The 18790-nt window shown below is 37.9% G+C and overlaps 1 protein-coding gene across 1 annotated transcript in view; it reads right to left on the reverse strand.

Annotated features, from left to right (window-relative positions):
• The window catches only part of EFCAB5 (EF-hand calcium binding domain 5), a 78127-nt gene that overhangs the window by 24814 nt on the left and 34523 nt on the right, over positions 1-18790 (reverse strand). Inside the window, exons 5-8 of the mRNA XM_012657292.1 lie at positions 13222-13377; positions 4760-4859; positions 2299-3024; positions 98-175 (exon numbers count right to left, since the gene is read on the reverse strand). Coding sequence (XP_012512746.1) covers positions 98-175; positions 2299-3024; positions 4760-4859; positions 13222-13377 — 1060 coding nt within the window. The remainder of the gene's footprint in view (positions 1-97; positions 176-2298; positions 3025-4759; positions 4860-13221; positions 13378-18790) is intronic.

Here is an 18790-nt window from a genome sequence, read left to right on the forward strand (position 1 = left end):
TGAAAAACATATTCCACAACATAGCCAATTTAACTTCACTTTCACAATGTTCTTGTTCTAGGGGTATAAATGAAAGGAGGATTAAATGAGGAGTTACCTGACCATGACTTTCCTTCTATTTTGGGGGACTTGGGTTCGCAGGATTTGTCCTTCAGAACTTCCTTTTTTGCAGTTTCTAAAAGGTACAAAAGAAAATAATTATGAATTGGACATTGTATGTTCTATTAGATTTCTAAGGTCAATGAATGATAGAAATGCCTTGTATATAGAACACCAAAGACCCTACTTTCCCATATAGATTGTGTCATAAACTACAGTGAAATCACTTAATAACTTTAATTACTGAGAGCAGCTCTGTAGCAAAAGCTACTTGTTGTATCCCAATTTGGCCATGCAAAACGAGAGCTACATTTCCCAGTCTCCCTCATAGCCAGGTGTCACTATTACTATACAATAGTACTCCCTTTGTCTGTGGAGGATAGACCCCCAGGGGATGTCTGAAACTACAGATAGTACCGAGCCCTGTACATACTTTTGCAGTTCAAAGTGCGACAGCAAAACTAGCATGAATTTCTTTTTCCTTCTCCACAATTTCATGGATATAAGATTTGTTCTTATTGTAGAATTTAACAACCTCAGTGTATGATTTTTTTCCCTTTCCTTATTAAATCAAGAGAACTTTCACATTTTCACTTTAAAGAAAGCACTTTATGGCTTCTCTTTGACATATCCAAATTGCTAGCAAACTACTGTTGTGCTTTGGGGCCATTATTAGGTAAAATAAGGATTACTTGAACACAAGCACTGCAATACAGCCACAGTCAAGCTGATAATCTGGATGGCTATTAAGTGACTAGTGGCGAGGTAGCACAGGCAGCTTTAGATACTCTGGGTAAAAGGATGATTCATGTCATCCTCGGGATACTGTGGGATGGCATGAAATTTCATCACACTACTCAGAATGGCACACAACTTACAATTTATGAATTGTTTATTTCTGGAATTTTCCATGTAATATTTTCAGACTTTGGCTGACTATGGTTAACTGAAACCATGGAAAGCAAAACCTTGCATAAGGGGGGACTACTATATGCCTAAATACTGGCCAATGAGATATGAATTAATATTACAAGGCCGAAGTAGCAGGGTCGCTTGAGCCCAGGAGTTTGAGACCAGCCAGGTGCATTACATCTTAAGTATGACTTTCAGAAACTCTTCTGGAACATATATTTTATATCTAACTGAACAAAGCAAGACCCATTTTATAGTTGAAATAAAATAAATTTTATTTTATTTTATTTATTTTGAGACAGTGTTTCACTCTGTTGCTTGGCCTAGAGTGCAGTGGCATCATCATAGCTCACTGCAGCCTCCAACTCTTGGCCTCAAGCTATCCTCCTGCCTCAGCCACCAAGTAGCTGGGACTACAGATGCACACCACCATACCTGGCTAATTTTTCTATTTTTTGTGAAGATGAGGTGTCTCATTATGTTGCTCAGGCTGGTCTCAAACTCCTGGCTTCAGGTGATCCTCCCTTCCTGGCTTCCCAAAGTGCTAGGATTACAGGTGTGAGCCACCATGCCTGGCTAAAAGAAATTTTAAAAAGTGGTTTCTAATATCAGACACCACATTTAAAACAAAAGGGCTTCTAATGCCTTTTCAGAAACCCAAGTAAAACATTTCTGTACGGCCGGGCGCGGTGGCTCACGCCTGTAATCCTAGCACTCTGGGAGGCCGAGGCGGGCGGATTATTTGAGCTCAGAAGTTCGAAACCAGCCTGAGCAAGAGCGAGACCCTGTCTCTACTAAAAATAGAAAGAAATTAATCAGACAACTAAAAATATATAGAAAAAATTAGCCGGGCATGGTGGCACATGCCTATAGTCCCAGCTACTTGGGAGGCTGAGGCAGAAGGATCGCTTGAGCCCAGGAGTTTGAGGTTGCTGTGAGCTAGGCTAACGCTACGGCACTCACTCTAGCCAGGGCAACAGAGTGAGACTCTGTTTCAAAAAAAAAAAAAAAATTTCTGTATGTAACATTACCAGATTTATTTCTTCCACAGAAATGGACTTACAGTGCAATAGAAATTCTATGTAAATCGACAACAGAGACATTCTGTTTTGCATTTAATTGATTGTTCAAGGTCTAGACTCAAGTTGAGTAGCAAAATATGTCTAAGGTTTGCATGACCTGATATGGCAGATCAAAATCCTAATTTAAATGAATGTTTTCTGAAAAGACTTTAAAAACCACTCCACAAAACACAGAGCTGATGTTGCAGAAGGACTGCACTACTACCTGAAAGACAAACTTTTCTACTTGATGTTGGAACTTCCTCTTCATTTGCTTGCTCCCAAGACCTCCCTTCCTGTAGAGTGATTTCAACATACTCAGAGATAGTAGACTCCCCAGGTTTTGTACTTTTACTTAAGATACTATGTATTATTGATGGTGAACTTGACTTCATATCCTGCTGTTCTTTTGAATTTGTCTCTCCATGAGGTCCTTCTTCTGACCATTCGTATAGTTCTTCTATTGACTTTTCCTGTGAGCCACATTCTGCAAGTCCTTGTTCTGTTATTGACTCCCTGTGTGATCCTTGTTCTGTAGTTGACCTGCCGTGTTGTTCTTGTTCTATTACTAACTCTCCACTTGGTGCTTGTTCTGGAGTCAACTCTGTGCGAGTGCCTTGTTCTGTTACTAATTTGCTGGACAGTTCTTGTTCTGCAGTTGGCTCTCTGTCTTGTTCTTCAGTTGAAATTCTGTATTGTCTTTGTTCTGCAGCTGTCCCTCCCTGCTGTTTTGGTGGGTCTGGTGGTGGTGTTGATATTCTCTGTTCATCATGTTTCTGTTGATCTTCTGGATTTTGTAATAATTTACCTTGGGTTTTACTAGCACGTTTTTCAGCAAGTGATGTATTCACCTCTAAGGCCACTTTGTCAAAGTCTTCATAAATGTGTTTCTGATTATCCATGTCTCCCCAGAACTCAGGCAAGTCTATCTCTTCAAATTCAATGAATGGCCCTGATGCAGAAAACAAAACATTTACCTTAACAATTGATCTTAGAACGCAGAATCAGAACTATTAAATTAACACCAAAAAAAAAAAAAAAAAAGCATTGAGCACAGTGATTGTAATATAGGCCTATTGCTTTAAATAAATACCAGTTACCTTTGGCTGCAACAAAATAAAAAGCAAAACAGTATCTATAAGAACTTAAAAAATTCTCACTACTGTGAGTTAGAGATCATCCCTTCTTAAAAGTTGTGGTTTTGGAAATGAACGTGATTTTCCTTTTGCTACTTCAGTGTTGCTTAGACTACCAAGGAATACAGAATTTATCCTCTACCTTTGTGGTCCACCTACAGCACGTATAGCATAGGGATGGAGAAGGGGACACCATTTCCATCTCAAGTATCTTTTCAATATCTGCAATCTAAAAATAAAAGCAAGTCTCTATTCATGAAAGTCTTTCACTGGGGCTATGTTTTTCCAAATTCATTTTGTCTCCCTTCCTCTTTCCCTCTTTCTTCTTCATTCCTCAATTATTTTCCTCTACAACTTATGTGTACAGCTGGATTTGAATTCTAGGGAAAGACTGGATAGCATGCACCAGAATCCTGCTGTTAAAAAACAACAAAACCCTGGTGTCCAGCACTACAGAAAGTGGGATTTATGCCACAAGACTGTCCCCATCCACACAAAAACATTTAGTAGTTAAACTATTTTCAGGAATACTTCACATATATCACGTACAGATTTTTAAGTATCCAAGTAATAAATCCTCACATGGAAATAAAATAGTGCCATTCTTTGGAAAATCCAGCCATTAAAAGGTTTTTTTTTGTTTTGTTTTTGAGACAGAGACTTGCTCTATATCCCGGGGAGAGTGCAGTGGCATCATCATAGCTTACTGCAACCTCAAATTCCTGAGCTCAAGTGATCCTCCTGCTTCAGCTTCCCAAGTAGCTGGGACTATAGGCCCACACCATGTCTCACTAATTTTTCTATATTTTGTAGAGATGGGATCTCACTTTTGCTCAGGCTGGTCTCAAACTCCTGGCCTCAAGCAATCCTCCTGCCTTAGCCTCCCAAAGTGCTAAGATTATAGGCATGAGCCACCTCACCTGGCCAAAAGACTTTCTCTTTAAAAAATAAAAAAACACTGGGCATGGTGGCATGTGCCTGTAGTCCCAACTACTCAGGAGGGTAAGGTGGAAGGATCACTGGAACCCAGAAGTTCAAGGCCAGCCTGGGCAACATAGTGAGACCCCATCTCTGAAAAAATAAAATAAATAAAAATAAACCCATAATCTATTTGTTTTGGTAGTAATATAAAAAGGATATTTTACTGTATAAGTACAGTAAACATGTACAAGTAAAAATGCTTGGGAGAAGAAAATATTTTTCTTAGAAATATTAGTTCTAAGTTGGGCATTAAAAATGGAATTACCATCACTAGCTTAATTTCCAAAACATGCAGATTGTTACTAAAGCACCTCTTCATTTGAATGAATTTAAAATTAAGTTCTAGCTAAGTTCTGAGATAACAATTTTGAGTATTCCACAAAGGAAAAAAATATATTTAGTTGTGATGAAGAGTGAATTTTGTAAGGGAATAAACAACTAGATATAGCTATCATAATTTAAGAGAGATGTCATATGAAGGGATTCCATGGAAATAGATTGATTTTGTGTTATCACATCAGTGTACCATGACACTCCAGCTTGAGCATATTTCCTCTGAGTGACACTTACATTGTCTTGGGTTTCGGAGTAAACTTCTAAGCATTTGTGAACTTTGGTCATAGAACATTTCCAGCAAAGCCAATGTCCTCTGCCGATCCAAAAACCCTACCTAAGCAGAAAGTTTGTAATTAGTTGTTATATGAAACTTAAGATTTTTATGCAGTTGGAACATGGTTTATTGAAGCTTTTATCACCACCACCACCATCATCATTATGTAAATAAAAGCTGCAGCATCAAAATCAGGAAAGCTATATCTTCCCTTTAGTCTTATACTCGATTTCTCCATTCTATGACATGGCAAAATACCTTACATTTAGTAGATGTTTAACAAATATTTGTTGTTACTGACTTATCAATTGCCAACCCAGTATGTAATATTCAGTTCTTATCTAATCTTACCTGAGTATATCACTTGAAACAATTAAAATCTCCCTACTTGTTCTTTTTTTGCATTGTTTAATTTTGAGAAAATTTTTTATTATAGAAAATGATAGAACATCTGTGTTCCCAACACCCAGAAATGATTGCTAGCATTTTGTGTATGTACTTAAAAAAACTGATACAGTACATATATCCTTCTTCAACATTGAGATCTAATTTATGAATGTAAAGAAATATGTTTTATTTCCTTCAACTGCAATATGGTATTCTTTAATATGAAAACACCATAATTTTTTTTAACATTCCTCTATTGATAGACATTTAGATTATTTTCAGTATTTCTATATCAACATAATGCTGCAGTGGGTGTCTTTATACACATTTCCTTATGTGCAAATGTTTCTCTAACACAGCAGTCCCCAACTTTTTTGGCAACAGGGACCAATTTCATGGAAGACAATTTTTTCACGGACATTGGTTGGGGTTGGGAGAGAGGAAGGAGGGAGGTGTAGCTCCGGTGGTGATGCATGGCCCCTTCCTAACAGGCCACAGACCCCGGCGGTTGGGGACCACAACTCTAAGATAAATAACTAGAATTGGAATTACTGGATTGTGTAATGTATGCATTTTCAACTTTAGTAGTTATTGCCAAATTGCTCCGCAAAATGCCTACAACAATTTACATTCCCACCAGCACTGAGAGTATCATTTCTTCATATCCACACCAAAACTTGATATTGTTTTTCCAATCTGATAGATAAGATGGTATCTTATTTTAAATTGCTTTTCCCTGATTATTAGTGAAATTTAACATGTTTTCATATATTTATATATGTGGGTTTCCTCTTCTGCGAACGGCTTTTTCTTGTTATTTTCCCATTCTTCAATTGAGAACAGTTGTCTATTTCTTCTTAATTTTAAAAATTTTGATAATGATCATTCTGTTATCTACATAGGAAATATTTTTCCCAGTTTATCTCTTATATTTTAATTTAACTTTTGATGAGTTTAGCCATATCAATGCTATCCATTAACTTTGAGGCTATCCATTAATTTTGAGGTAGTCAAGTATATTAATCATTTTCTCTATGGTTTGCACCCATTTGGAATATTCTTTAGGAAATACTCACCTATACTGGAGTCAGAAGGTATGTGCTCTACATTTGCTTCTAAAATTTTTAAAATTTTGTTTTCCACATCTAGGTTTTTGATCAGATAGAACTCATTTTTCCTCATTAGTGAGGTTGGACTCTAATTTTATGTTTTTTCCCAATATGGAAAGCCAATTGCCCCAATATCATTTATTAATTAGTCCTTTTCTCACTGATTTATACTGCTACCTATGTCATATACTAAATTCCCACATACTTTCACATCTGATGCCAGGTCCAATATTCTGTTCCATCGATTTGTTTATCTATTCCAGCATCAAAGCCAAAGCCATTTCAGTTAATATAACCTTATTTTATTTTATTTATTTATTTATTTTTTTGAGACAGAGTCTGGCTCTGTTGCCCTGGCTAGAGTGCCGTGGCATCAGCCTAGCTCATAGCAACCTCAAACTCCTGGGCACAAGCAATCCTCCTGCCTCAGCCTCCCGAGTAGCTAGGACTACAGGCATGCGCCACCATGCCCGGCTAATTTTTTATATATATTTTTAGTTGTCTGATTAATTTCTTTCTATTTTTAGTAGAGACGGGGGTCTCTCTCTTGCTCAGGCTGGTCTCGAACTCCTGAGCTCAAACAATCTGCCCACCTCAGCCTCCCAGAGTGCTAGGATTACAGGCGTGAGCCACCACGCCCGGCCTAACCTTATTTTAAAAATCAGGGAAATTCTCCTCAACTTGTTCTTCATTTATAATTATTTTTGGTATATTTGGACTTTTATTTTTCCATATAAATTTTCAAACTAAACCTTTTAAAAAATGAATACTATATATACAGAAAAATGCACAAATCATAATAAGTATATGGTTTTATGAATTACAGACTATAAACACACACAGGAGCTGTTTCTCAAAGGAGAATAATAAACTTTAGTAGAGGGCAGGGATTTGCTCCAAAACTCAAGGGATTTACAATTTGATTCTACTATTGCAACTTGCCCCAGCATTCCAGTATGCCACATGCACTCCAAATACCAAAAGATCCTCTGGGTAATAATGCACAAGGTGAAGAAGAGTTTTTGCACTACCTAGAAAAGCCTGTAGAGCCTTTTCTTGCTCTGGGATGGATCCACTCTGGCAACGGATGGCTCAGTTAAAGCATAAAAGCAACACACACAAACCCACTCAGTTAATTCTTAAAAGCAGCATATGCAAATATGGCAAAAGTTGTTTCTAAAATATAAAAATAATCCAGTAAGCATTGCATCTCTTTCTTAATGGTAGGTGGCACAGGATATGGCAATTTACCTTATACTTGGAACCACCAGACTGCTAAAAATTTTACCAAGGCAGTAAACCTTGGATTTTTGTGGGGTTTATCTCCCATCCTCTGACATGCATGTGTCTTACCAAGGCATATAATGCCACTTCTGGCTCATCAAGTCCAATCACCATGATGGACATCATGGACCTGTGTGATGTTCTGTGATATGTCAACACAATCAAGGGCTTTGCATCCCAGATTAGGATAGAGAAAAGGAGAGCTGTCTTAGCCTTAAGGCAAAACAGTGAAAGTATACTGCTGTTTCTGACAGGTGAAATTAAACTTCTCTATTGGTCCTTGTAAACTGCCCTAGAGAAAAGAGCATTTGCCAGACCAACAGCTGTGAATGAGAGGGCTATGTCAATTTGGTTCAATAAAGCTTCCACACCTGGAAAGGCCACTGCAAGTAGAGTCACGGTAATCTACAAACATTCTTCAAGATGTATCCACCTTCTACATAGACAAAACAGAAGCATTAGAAAAGAACGTGATAGGATTACTTCCCCTGAATCCCTTATATATTTTCATATGTAATCTCTGTTTTTGTTTCTGTAATCTGTTTATTTGTTGTTTTTTAGATTCTGGCAGACAGGGAAAGTTCAGGAGTTTCTGTTTGGTCCTTCCTAACATAAATGTCCTCAGTCCCCAATTTGAAGAACAAATGTGAGGATTCTGTTATTGCTGAGTGTGTCCATTCCAATTAAACATTCAGGAACCAGAAATAACCATAGTTAAATCCACAGATTAATTGGGCCTGTGCTATAATCTTGGGCCAAAATAGCATTTATCACCTGACATCCATAAACTGTAACTTTAAACCAACAGTCCACTCGGGTGCTTTAGGATCCTAGGGATTAGTGTTAACTTGGAGTCAGTGTCTGGTAATCCCTGAGAATCTGGGATAATTTCCATTTTCTCAATGCATATTCACCCTAATAAATGCCTACAGGCCCTCTGAGGAAAGCCAGGAGTAATATCTACAATGTATGCTTGAGAAAGTCTTATATAATTCTTTCCCAAGAGACTCAGCCTCCCCTTCAACCAAAGAGTTCTGGGTGTATAAAGTGACTTAAGTCTGGAAACTGCATGAGAGACCAAGATTCTCCATTGTGGTATCTCAACTCATGTTTCTGACTCCATAGTTAGTGCTTTTCTGTAAATATATCCAGTTAATAATATAGTAGACATCTTATCTATTTAATGCCTAAGGAAACCATTCATGATCACCAAGACAATCCATGTGGGCCAAAACATTCAGATGGCCACTTTAACCCCTACTGTTCATCAGGGTAATTCCAAGTATATATTCAGGAACTAAAGAAATAACCACAGTGTGAATCCTAGACAAACTGGACCTATTAAAATATGGCCTTGGTCCTTAGGGATTGAATCAAAATATCACATATCAATGCCATTTATGAGCACTAATTTTGACTGTGGACCTTGTCTCTGGCAGTTAGATGACATATGTCTTCTGTCACTCTGGATTCCAATCATTTCCCTTGAAATCAGTTTAAATGGCAGTGTCTCCCAACATCATCCCCAGGACAGCTATCATAGAAGTTTTAGTGATGCTGGTGTTCCCTTCAATAATTTCTTGAGTATCTCTCAAGGGAGTGTCATTTGAGCTGTCTTGGGCTATATGGTAGAAGCAATCTGTGCAGGCACATGAGAAATCAATTTCAGCAATCTTGAAAGCCTTTAGACTTCTTCCTCTATAGTATGCCAAGAAGGTTCTGTCATGTCATCTCAACCTCATTGAATGTAGGCCATTTTTGAGTCAAAGTTTAATTTAATCTATGAGAGAAATTAAAACGTGTACACTACAAGACTTGTGCATGAATGTTCTTAGCATCCTCATTCACAATAGCTCCAAATTGGAAACAACCCAAATGTCCATTGACTTGTGGACTGATTAAAAAAAAAGAAAAATTGTGACCCTGCCTACTGCAGCTGCTATCCTTCCTCTTTAGTGCCATGTTGGATTCAGGACTTCTCTAAAACTTGCAGCCTCTGAACTACACCCAGGAAATGAAGCATAAGGGTTTGCTGTTCTTAAATTTCATCCCAACCTGGAATTTCCAAAAGTGTCTATACTGTTGCCCTCAACCTCCAACCCTGACTGGGGCTCAGGGATGGGGGATCAGGCACTAACCCAGACTGAGGGACCAAGACAACCTCTAAGCTTTAGTCATACCCACTCCAACCTCCTCCTCCTATCAGCTGGTCACAATTTCCCAGTGATAGAAAAACTGCTTTGGTGTCATATTTTGCATTCTTCTTTATAAGTCTCCATTCTTTCTCAAGAGCTCAGCATTTTCTATTTAAAGTCTTTCATTTTCAATTTAAAGGCTTTCAGGGCCGGGTGCGGTGGCCCACGCATGTAATCCTAGCACTCTGGGAGGCCGAGGCGGGAGGATCGCTTGAGGTCAGGAATTTGAGACCAGCCTGAGCAAGAGTGAGATCCCGTCTCTACTAAAAATAGAAAAACTTAGCTGGGCAACTAAAAATAGAAACAAAAAATTAGCCAGGCATGGTGGCATGCGCCTGTAGTCCCAGCTACTCAGGAGGCTGAGGCAGAAGGATCGCTTAAGCCCAGGAGTTGAGGTTGCTGTGAGCTAGGCTGACACGGCACTCTAGCCCAGGCAAGACAGTGAGACTGTCTGAAAAAAAAAAAGCTTTCAGAACTCTTGTCTCAGCTACTGGTTAGAAATACCCACTCAGAAACTCAATTAACTTCTTTATTCTAGACTCTATTTACCTTCTCTCTGAAGGGGTTAAAATATGCTATTCTAGCATATTGACTATTGTTAAAGATACTTGAAGAGCAACAGATGCAAGAAGATCACTTTGACCTTCATGCTGTTTCTTCAAAGCAGAAGATGAAGTTCCCATGTGAAAGACACTCTCTCTGTATTAGAAGGAAAGGCAACATCCTTATCTTCAAGGATGAGAAATTGAAACCAAAAGAATACTGTATAAACCTTGTTAGACTAACTCTTATCTTTTAAGCCTCCATGCATAATTTACCCACATTAACACAGTTTACTATTCTTTGTCCAATCCAGTATATAAGTAACTGACTCTAACTGCTTGCTTCTTGGAGTCTTCATTTCCTTATTAGGGCTTCCATGCCACATAAAACTTATAAATTTGTATGCTTTTCTCCTGTTACTCTATCTTATATCAGTTTAATTCTCAAGCCCAGCTGGGACCCTAAGAGGATGCAGGTGGAGTTTTTCTGTCCTTACACTTCCAAGATCAGCACATAACTGCTGCTTGAATGATGGGAAGAAAAGCAAAGAGCACAAACAAGCCTCGGTTATTAATAATTCCTCTAAATATTATCCCACTATGTTTGTTAAAACATATGAGTTGCTGTTAAATTGGGCAACAGAGAACATCCTTCAGGCATTTTACCAGGGAGTAAGATCTTGATGCTCACGTCACCCAATAGTTCTTACAAGCTCTGCTAAAAGCAGCAATATTCAAGAAGGACTGCCTGAAAGACACACAGACATTTCAGATTTTATAAAATATATTCCTGACTTTAGCCAAATTAACAGGGATCTGAGAACCTAGACTGCAATATATTAGTTCCTTTAAGAACTGCTTTTTCTGAATTGCAGTCCAGCATGGTATCATTTGGCTACAGTTAAGAAACTGCCCTAAAAAAGTCATTGCATTTATTACAAGTCCATCAAAAAGGATGTTCACTTCATCACATAGGACCCCTTTAATGAGTACCTCCAGGAGAAACTCCTAACTATAATTTGAACACCAAATTTCTATACTTAGCACCAGTTTGTAATTATAAACATTGTCAATAGCGGGTTTTGTCATGCTTCCCTTTTCACATTCATCGCTAGGAAGCTTAGATCCAAACTTGTAAACGACCCACAACCAATATTTAGGTCATTATAGTAGCATTTTTGAGGTAGGGAAAAGATAGGCCCCGCTGGATAAAGAGTCATAAGACCTGAACCAAGGTTTCTGATAAGAGATAAGAGATGGAGAAACTGGCCAAAACCAGCTAGGACTCAGATGACCACAAAAAATGACCTCAGATTATCTTCACTGCTCATCATACCCTGCTTATAATGTATTAGCATACTAAAAGAAACTCCCACCAGGGCCATGACAGTTTACAAATGCCATGGCAACTCCTAGAAGTTACCCTATATGGTTTAAAAGGGGGAGTTCTCAGTTCTGAGAATTCCCCACCCCTTTCCCAGAAATCTTATGAATAATTATCCCTACTGCTTAACATACATTTAAATAGGAGGTATAAAATGAACCATTCAACCTGGAGACGAAGGTCGATAAGCTAGAACTGATGTTCCAGAAAGCTGACTCTGATCTGGATTACATTTAGTACAAGCTAGAATATGAAATCAAGACTAATCATCCTGATTCAGCAGGTGAACTGTCACCACTGGCTGGAGAAGAGAAAACTGCAACAGAGCAATTAAAATCTCACATGCCAGACTTATGAAGAAATGGACTTGCAAAAATTTAGGAAGATGTCTCTTAACACTTGATGACTAGAGGTGGGGGGCTGATGAAGGAGGAGGAGGTTTGGCTTGAATGACTGGATAATGATGCCTTTCATAAGAGAGAAGAATATAAGAAGAAGCACAGATATTATATGACTAAAGTTCAGCCAACAGGATGATATGGGAATAAAGGAATTTAAATACACACACACACACACACACACACAGTCTTGTAATTTTAGGTGAGGAAGTCCTTTAACACTATTTTGCATCTGTTTTGCCTTTGTGCAGTAGGTAGGGTTCTGGCCTATTATAAAAGAATGTTAGTCAATATGTGAATGAGCATGCTTTGGAAACTAAAGAGTAGCCAAAAAAAAAAAAAAAAGGTATAAAATAAGACCCCAGAAACTCAAAAGGTCTACTCTCTATTGCTGAGAGAGAGAGCTTCTGCCCTGTCTATGGGGCAGCCTCCTTTTTTTCCTTTTCTTTAATAAACTTTCTCTGTCAGCTTGCTCTTGAATTCTTTCCTGCTTGAAGCCAAGAACCTGCTTGGCCTTCAGGCCAGACCCCCAATTTGGGGCCTACTTTTTTATATCATTTTGGGCTTTGTTCCCACCTTCATTTAGTAGCCTCTCTCTTATTTTTTTCTTCTTTTATCCTACTTTGTTGCATTCTATCTATTCTTGTGAGCTTCCTTAAATCCTTTCTGGAACATAGGCATACAAATAAATAAATATAAGGTTCATAAACAAATATATTTCAGTAAATTTTGTATCATATTACAAGTCCACTTGGTATCCTGACACACTATTGTTCTCCCAAATTCCATTTTTACAAACACTTTTTGATATAAACACTTCTTGTTTTTAAGAATCAGCATAATAAAAGTGGTAGGGTTTCTACTCCTAGCAACTGTTTTCTGCAGGGAGCCACCAACAACGAGAGTAAGAAAAAACTTAATTTAAAAGTTTAAAAATTTTTTTTTAAAAATTTAAAAACTGAATTGTATTTTGTATGTTCTTTTCCCCCCTAGTAATCCATTTTCATTTTCATTCAGTCTACAACAGATTGAGAATTAAAAACATCATCAACAACAACCACCTAAAAATGGGTCCATCATAACAAATAGTTTGAGAAGCAATTCTGTGAGGGTCTGAACCCACCTTTCCAGAGTCACAATGTAGGAAGAGTTCAGCAAACATCTGCCTCTGCATGTCAGTTTTTATGACCTCCCGGAATTCATCTGCACAGTGGCAAAGGTGCTTAAGGAGTTTCTCAAACATTTCATTTTTAAAGTCTGCAACATGCGAAGAGATGTACTGCAGGGAAAAAAAAGAGGGTAAATGATTGACTCAGAACCTTGCTCTTTACTTGGATTTTTCCCAAGGATTCAGCCAATGTGCATGAAATGTATTGGCTGCAAAATGTTTCCATACCATTTGCTTATCACTTAGATGAAGCATTTTCATGATAGTGCTGCTCTATAGGCTGTGATGCAGAGAGGTAACCAATGAAGTCCCCAGCATCCTACCCCAATGGGACTAGATATTTTTGGAGCAATTTCCCTCTAGATCACACCAGCATTATACAGGGCAGACTTTCCTCATGGTATGAAATAGCAGCATTGCCTGGAAAATGTTGCCTGTAAATTAAAAGTTCTAAAAATCAAATGCAGTTTTTCTACTGGTATATGGCATATAAGAGCATGTGTGTTCTAAGACTGGTTACATTTAATTACTGGAGTGTAAGGGATGGGGATCGTGGGTGGCTTTCGTCTTTTGATATTGTGTTAAGGTATCCTTTGACTGTGATTTTTTTTTTTAAAGTGTAGGGACTGAAAACATCTATATTCTTGGGCCATTTCTCTTGATCCCTGTTGAATGGATTACCAGAAGCGGGATTGCTAGCTTAGAAGGCGAATGTACCTGTATTTTTCTGAGTGGAACACTTCTCTTGAAGTCTTAGCCCAGCTCACAGTCAATGATTTTCTTCCCTCCCCTAAGCAGAGAGGTAGCCAAATTTATATTGCATGACCCCACTTCATAGCCATAAATGATTGGATCAGAGGAGAACACTTAACCCAAGTAAGGTCATTCAGATTCTCTCCACAGGAATCGGGGATTAGAATTGAGGAATGGCCAGTGATCTTTGAGTGGGGCTGGACTTGTGAATGTATAGGGAAGGCAAAACTTCACCTCTACTCTCTTAGGGTCTTTGGCTGGGCCTGAGAATTAAGTTAACATAAAATGGACTAATAGGAGACACACATAAAAATTTAATATAAGTGTCATGTGACAGGGAACCCTCATAAGGAAATGAAGACCCAAAGAAGTGGCAAAATCTGCATGCTTTTATATTAGGTTGATCAAAGAGAGGCAATTGTAGAAAAGTAACTAAATTTTGTAGGGAGGCTAAAAGGAAGATAAGAATTATTTTAACAAGGTCTGTTTGTACAGAATTCTCTTGTCTAAGACTCCCAGCTGAAGAATGTTTCCTTTCTCCTGGTAGAGGGAGGGCATCTTTCACAGGGAGATTTTAATCTCCTATTTTCAGGAAGGAAAGGGGAGATTAGAATGCCCTTCTTGTATTTGCTGTTTTTCAGGTTCTTTAGTTCAAAGTAATCCTTATGTCAAAGTGGCATATTTTGGGTTAGTATATTCTGCCACCCTTCAAATGTAAATTTGAGAGTTGTTGGATGGCCAGATTGCTCCATGTAAACTGAAGCTGCAGAGAAAGTCTGTCCATAGAGAGAGACAGATGAAATAGAAAGCAGAGAGAAACAGAGTGTTGGTCCCTGTTCTGGTCTCTTCCTGAAGCCCTGGGAGTATGCACATTTCATTTTTAGGTATATTAGTTTAGGCTGGTTTCTGGTTCTTGTAATTAACATGTTTTAGCAATTTGCTACTAAAGAATAGTCATTTGTTTAAAATGCAACATGTTTCTGGCATATTTCATTGATGCATAATTTTTGAAGGTGATATTTAATTTCCTCATCATCTAGGCAAATTTAGAAAGTATTATTAAGAGACACGTTTGGCTTGAATCCATGCTAATGAGTCATTAACCATTATTCAGCTGGCTTAAAGATCAAAAGAGAAAAATTTACAGCAGAGCAAAAAAGCTTTCTAAATATTTGGTTCCCTTAGCTGCCTGAATCACCTGGTTGTCATTATTCTTGATGAATCAATGAGCACAGCTAAGTTCTTCCCTGTTACCAGGGAAAGCAGAGTAGTGGAAGTGGTTAAGAACTCTTTCCAAAGCCTGAGTTCAAATTCCAGGTTCCATGTTCCTTCATTTGTGAAATGGGTACCATAGTAGTAGAATCTCACTGGGTCATCATGAGGGTCTTGTATATGTACCTAGAGTTTGGGTATTTCAGGTAGTAAGTTCTCTATAGCCATTGCTCTTGTCTGCTCTTGAGGCAGATAAGCAATTGGCCAAGAAAGTTTTCTTCATTGAATAAAGCAGTCCTCTCAGCCGACATACAACTTTGAAGGGAAAACCCAATGAGATCAATGATTCACAAAGTGTGATCCCTAAACCAACAGCATCAGCACCTCGAGAAATGCAAATATTTGAGCCCCAGATTTACTGAGTCAGAACCCCTGTAGGGGCCAACAATCTGTGTTTTGACAAGCCTCTCAGGTGATTCTGATGCTCATTGAAGTTTGAGACCCATTGAACCAGGTGATCTGGGGTAACTGGTCCTAATTAGCCCAGTATCCTAAGATCCTGTTGTTTGATCCTTAGTGACTTTTTGCTTGGTAGTATTTTTCTAAATTACTCATATGGTACAATTATTGAATGATTGACATTTTCAGCAATATCATGGCTCAATCCTCTAATGCCGAAAGAAAAAAAAATCACTGGTTCATGAGAAGAATCATCCTGTTTTATGTTAAGCTAGTGGGAATTGACTTTAAAGCCATGAGTTTTCTGGCTGTGGGAATGGTATTGAATCAAGAATTAGTTAAAACCTTTCTCTGAGAGACACATCAACATTCTGGATTTATAGCCTATGGGTTTTCTGAGTTAGCACGTTCTGATTGTTCTGTACGTATAGGCTAGCTGCCATAAAACTAACAGTTGACAATATCTGTATAGACCTTGTTTAAATAATTCTTGTCTAGCTTCCTCACATAACTTAGTTGCTTTTTCACAATTTACTATTTCTTGCCCAATTCAGTATATAAGTGTTCAACTCTGTGTCTCTGTGTCTTCATTTCCTTATGAAGTCTCCTATGTCATGTAAAAATTGTGTGTTTTTCTCCTGTTGATCTATCTCAGGTCAAATTAATGCTCAAGTCCAGCCAGGAAAAAAACCTAAAAGCATAGAGGAAAAATTTTGCCTCCCTTACACACTCACGCATTCTCAATATAATCACAAGATAAATAACATATTAATATAAATATTCATTACAGATAGCTGGGAATGGTGAACATAAGTGACAATATGAGTCAAGATTCTCATGCCTAGAGTGACCAGAGCTGATATGCAGGCCACACAGTGAATAGCCCTTTGTTTAATAGTCCTTGCCTGAGAAGCAATACTTGGTATTACTTTGGAGGTGAGTTAGGGCAGTGGGCCCCAACATTTTTGGCACCAGGGACTGGTTTCATGGAAGACAATTTTTCCACAGACTGGGGCGGTGGGGGGCAGGCAGAGCTCAGGCAGTGATGCGGAGTGAGTTGTCTCTGGAATGAGTTATCTTTGGAGGATCAAAGTGTTCTGAGAATTTCAAACAAACCTCATCTGCTCCTAAAACATATTTCTAAATACTTGACTTATAAAACAAAACAAAACAAAAATTCCCAAATAAGCCAGTACACTGTACATTTTAAACTGTTTCTGTCAATGTCTAAAACACTGTTCTTAAGGTTCCTTTTGAAGTAAGGAAACAAGTTATGGCAGGTGAAAGAAATTTAAAACTCATGACACCAGATGAGTTTCCTATATGAAACCTGCTCAGTTGAGATCTCATTTTTCTTTTGTTATGCATTCCCCAGCAGCAATGAATATAATAGTTTATCATGTTTGCATCTGTTCATTGCTTTGTAATTTTGTGTGTGTGTTCTCAATTTGTTTATATTGTGATCCTCCCCTTCCCAGATCCTACTCTGATCCCACCCAGTGTGTGTGTGTGCATGCGCATATCCTCCCCCTCCCCCACAGACAGGGACATAAATTCCTGCATATACCTACAGATGCACTCCCATACAACAATGCATTATTGTAATGAGTAAATATTCAATATATACTTAGTAACTAAGAGACTAGAAGTAAACATTCTAAAGAAGTTACTTTGGGTCTTCATTTACTGGAATACAACAGATGAAAAGTGAGAGACAGGTCATAGTCAACAAACACATCGTAACCTCTTCATTTATCCATCAGAAAACAGATAACACTAGGAAAATGATAGGCATATAGAGGCATCTGTGACTATTCATTCTCTCCATTTCTCTTTTTCTCTGTTAATTACTACTCAGTGACTCAGTTTTCTCCAAACATACTCCATCCTGAGTGCTAACTACATTGCTTATTACAAATGATCAGAAGGGCAATTGTATGGCATAGTATCTCCACTAGGTGGCACTTGTGTGTAATAGCTTGACATTAACCCCAACATTTATAATTACATTTTCTTCGGTTTCATTACTTGAGTACTGATAAAATAGCCTTAAAGCAAACCTCTTTAAAAGCAAGTGCTCCAAACACTACTTCTATGTCATATAGGATGGTCCAATGATTTGTTGATCAGATAATTAACAATGTTCAATAAATATTGCTCTATAAGAAATACTTTCTTGGCTCTGTCCAGGTAACAGCTCTTCTTTGTAATGAAAGTGCCTGATTGTTGTGCTGTCTGCATTTCAAAAAGAGAAGTTGGGAAATGTCAGGAAAACTAATAATACTAATAGCCCAAACCATCCATCAAAACCAAATTATGTATGTAAAACACATATACACAATTAAAGGAAATGGTGTAAGAGTGATGTATTCCTATATTCCTGTATTCCACGAGATTTATATACACTCATTAGCATTCTATATAACACCTTTGTAGATGGAGTTCCAACATAACTTCCCTCTCTCATTTCTCATCCTTCCCCAGTCACATGCCTCACATACTAGTCAAAAAGGATTATTTACTATCATGTAGACAAACCATGTTCTTTCAGTATTTTATCTCTTTACATGCTATTCCTCTTCCTTCCTGGAAAGTCCTTCTTCCTTTTCTACATCTGTCCAGCTTCCAGATATATAGATTGTCTGAGACATCTTGGCTCACCTACTCTACTGGTGTTCCTCCTCTGACATGCTGATATCTTCTAACATAGCCTTCATTACAATAACTTGTAATTATTTGCCTGTTTGTCTCCTTACTTGCCTCCGTAACACCAAAAATTGGTATATACATTAAGAAGTGGCTACTATGGAGTTCAAAAAATTTAATTGTGTTCGTTCAGAATCACCTTATTACAAGGTCAGGCTTAAGCCTGCTATGGAGGATGGGAGTCAACTGCATCACATGAAAGATGAATTCACATTATCTTGGGGCGTTTCCCTATAGGGTCTCACAGTAGATTTATGCTGAAACAAAATTGGGCCCAATCTCCTACTACAGACTCTTTTAAGAATAGCACTTAGGTAAATACAACTTAAACTAAGTTGAAAGAACAAAAACATTCTTAAAAATAACAATCATAATTTTAAAAAATTTAAATTAA

The sequence above is a fragment of the Propithecus coquereli genome, unplaced genomic scaffold (assembly GCF_000956105.1).
Source record: "Propithecus coquereli isolate 6110/MARCELLA unplaced genomic scaffold, Pcoq_1.0 Scaffold536, whole genome shotgun sequence".
NCBI classification, from domain to species: domain Eukaryota; kingdom Metazoa; phylum Chordata; class Mammalia; order Primates; family Indriidae; genus Propithecus; species Propithecus coquereli.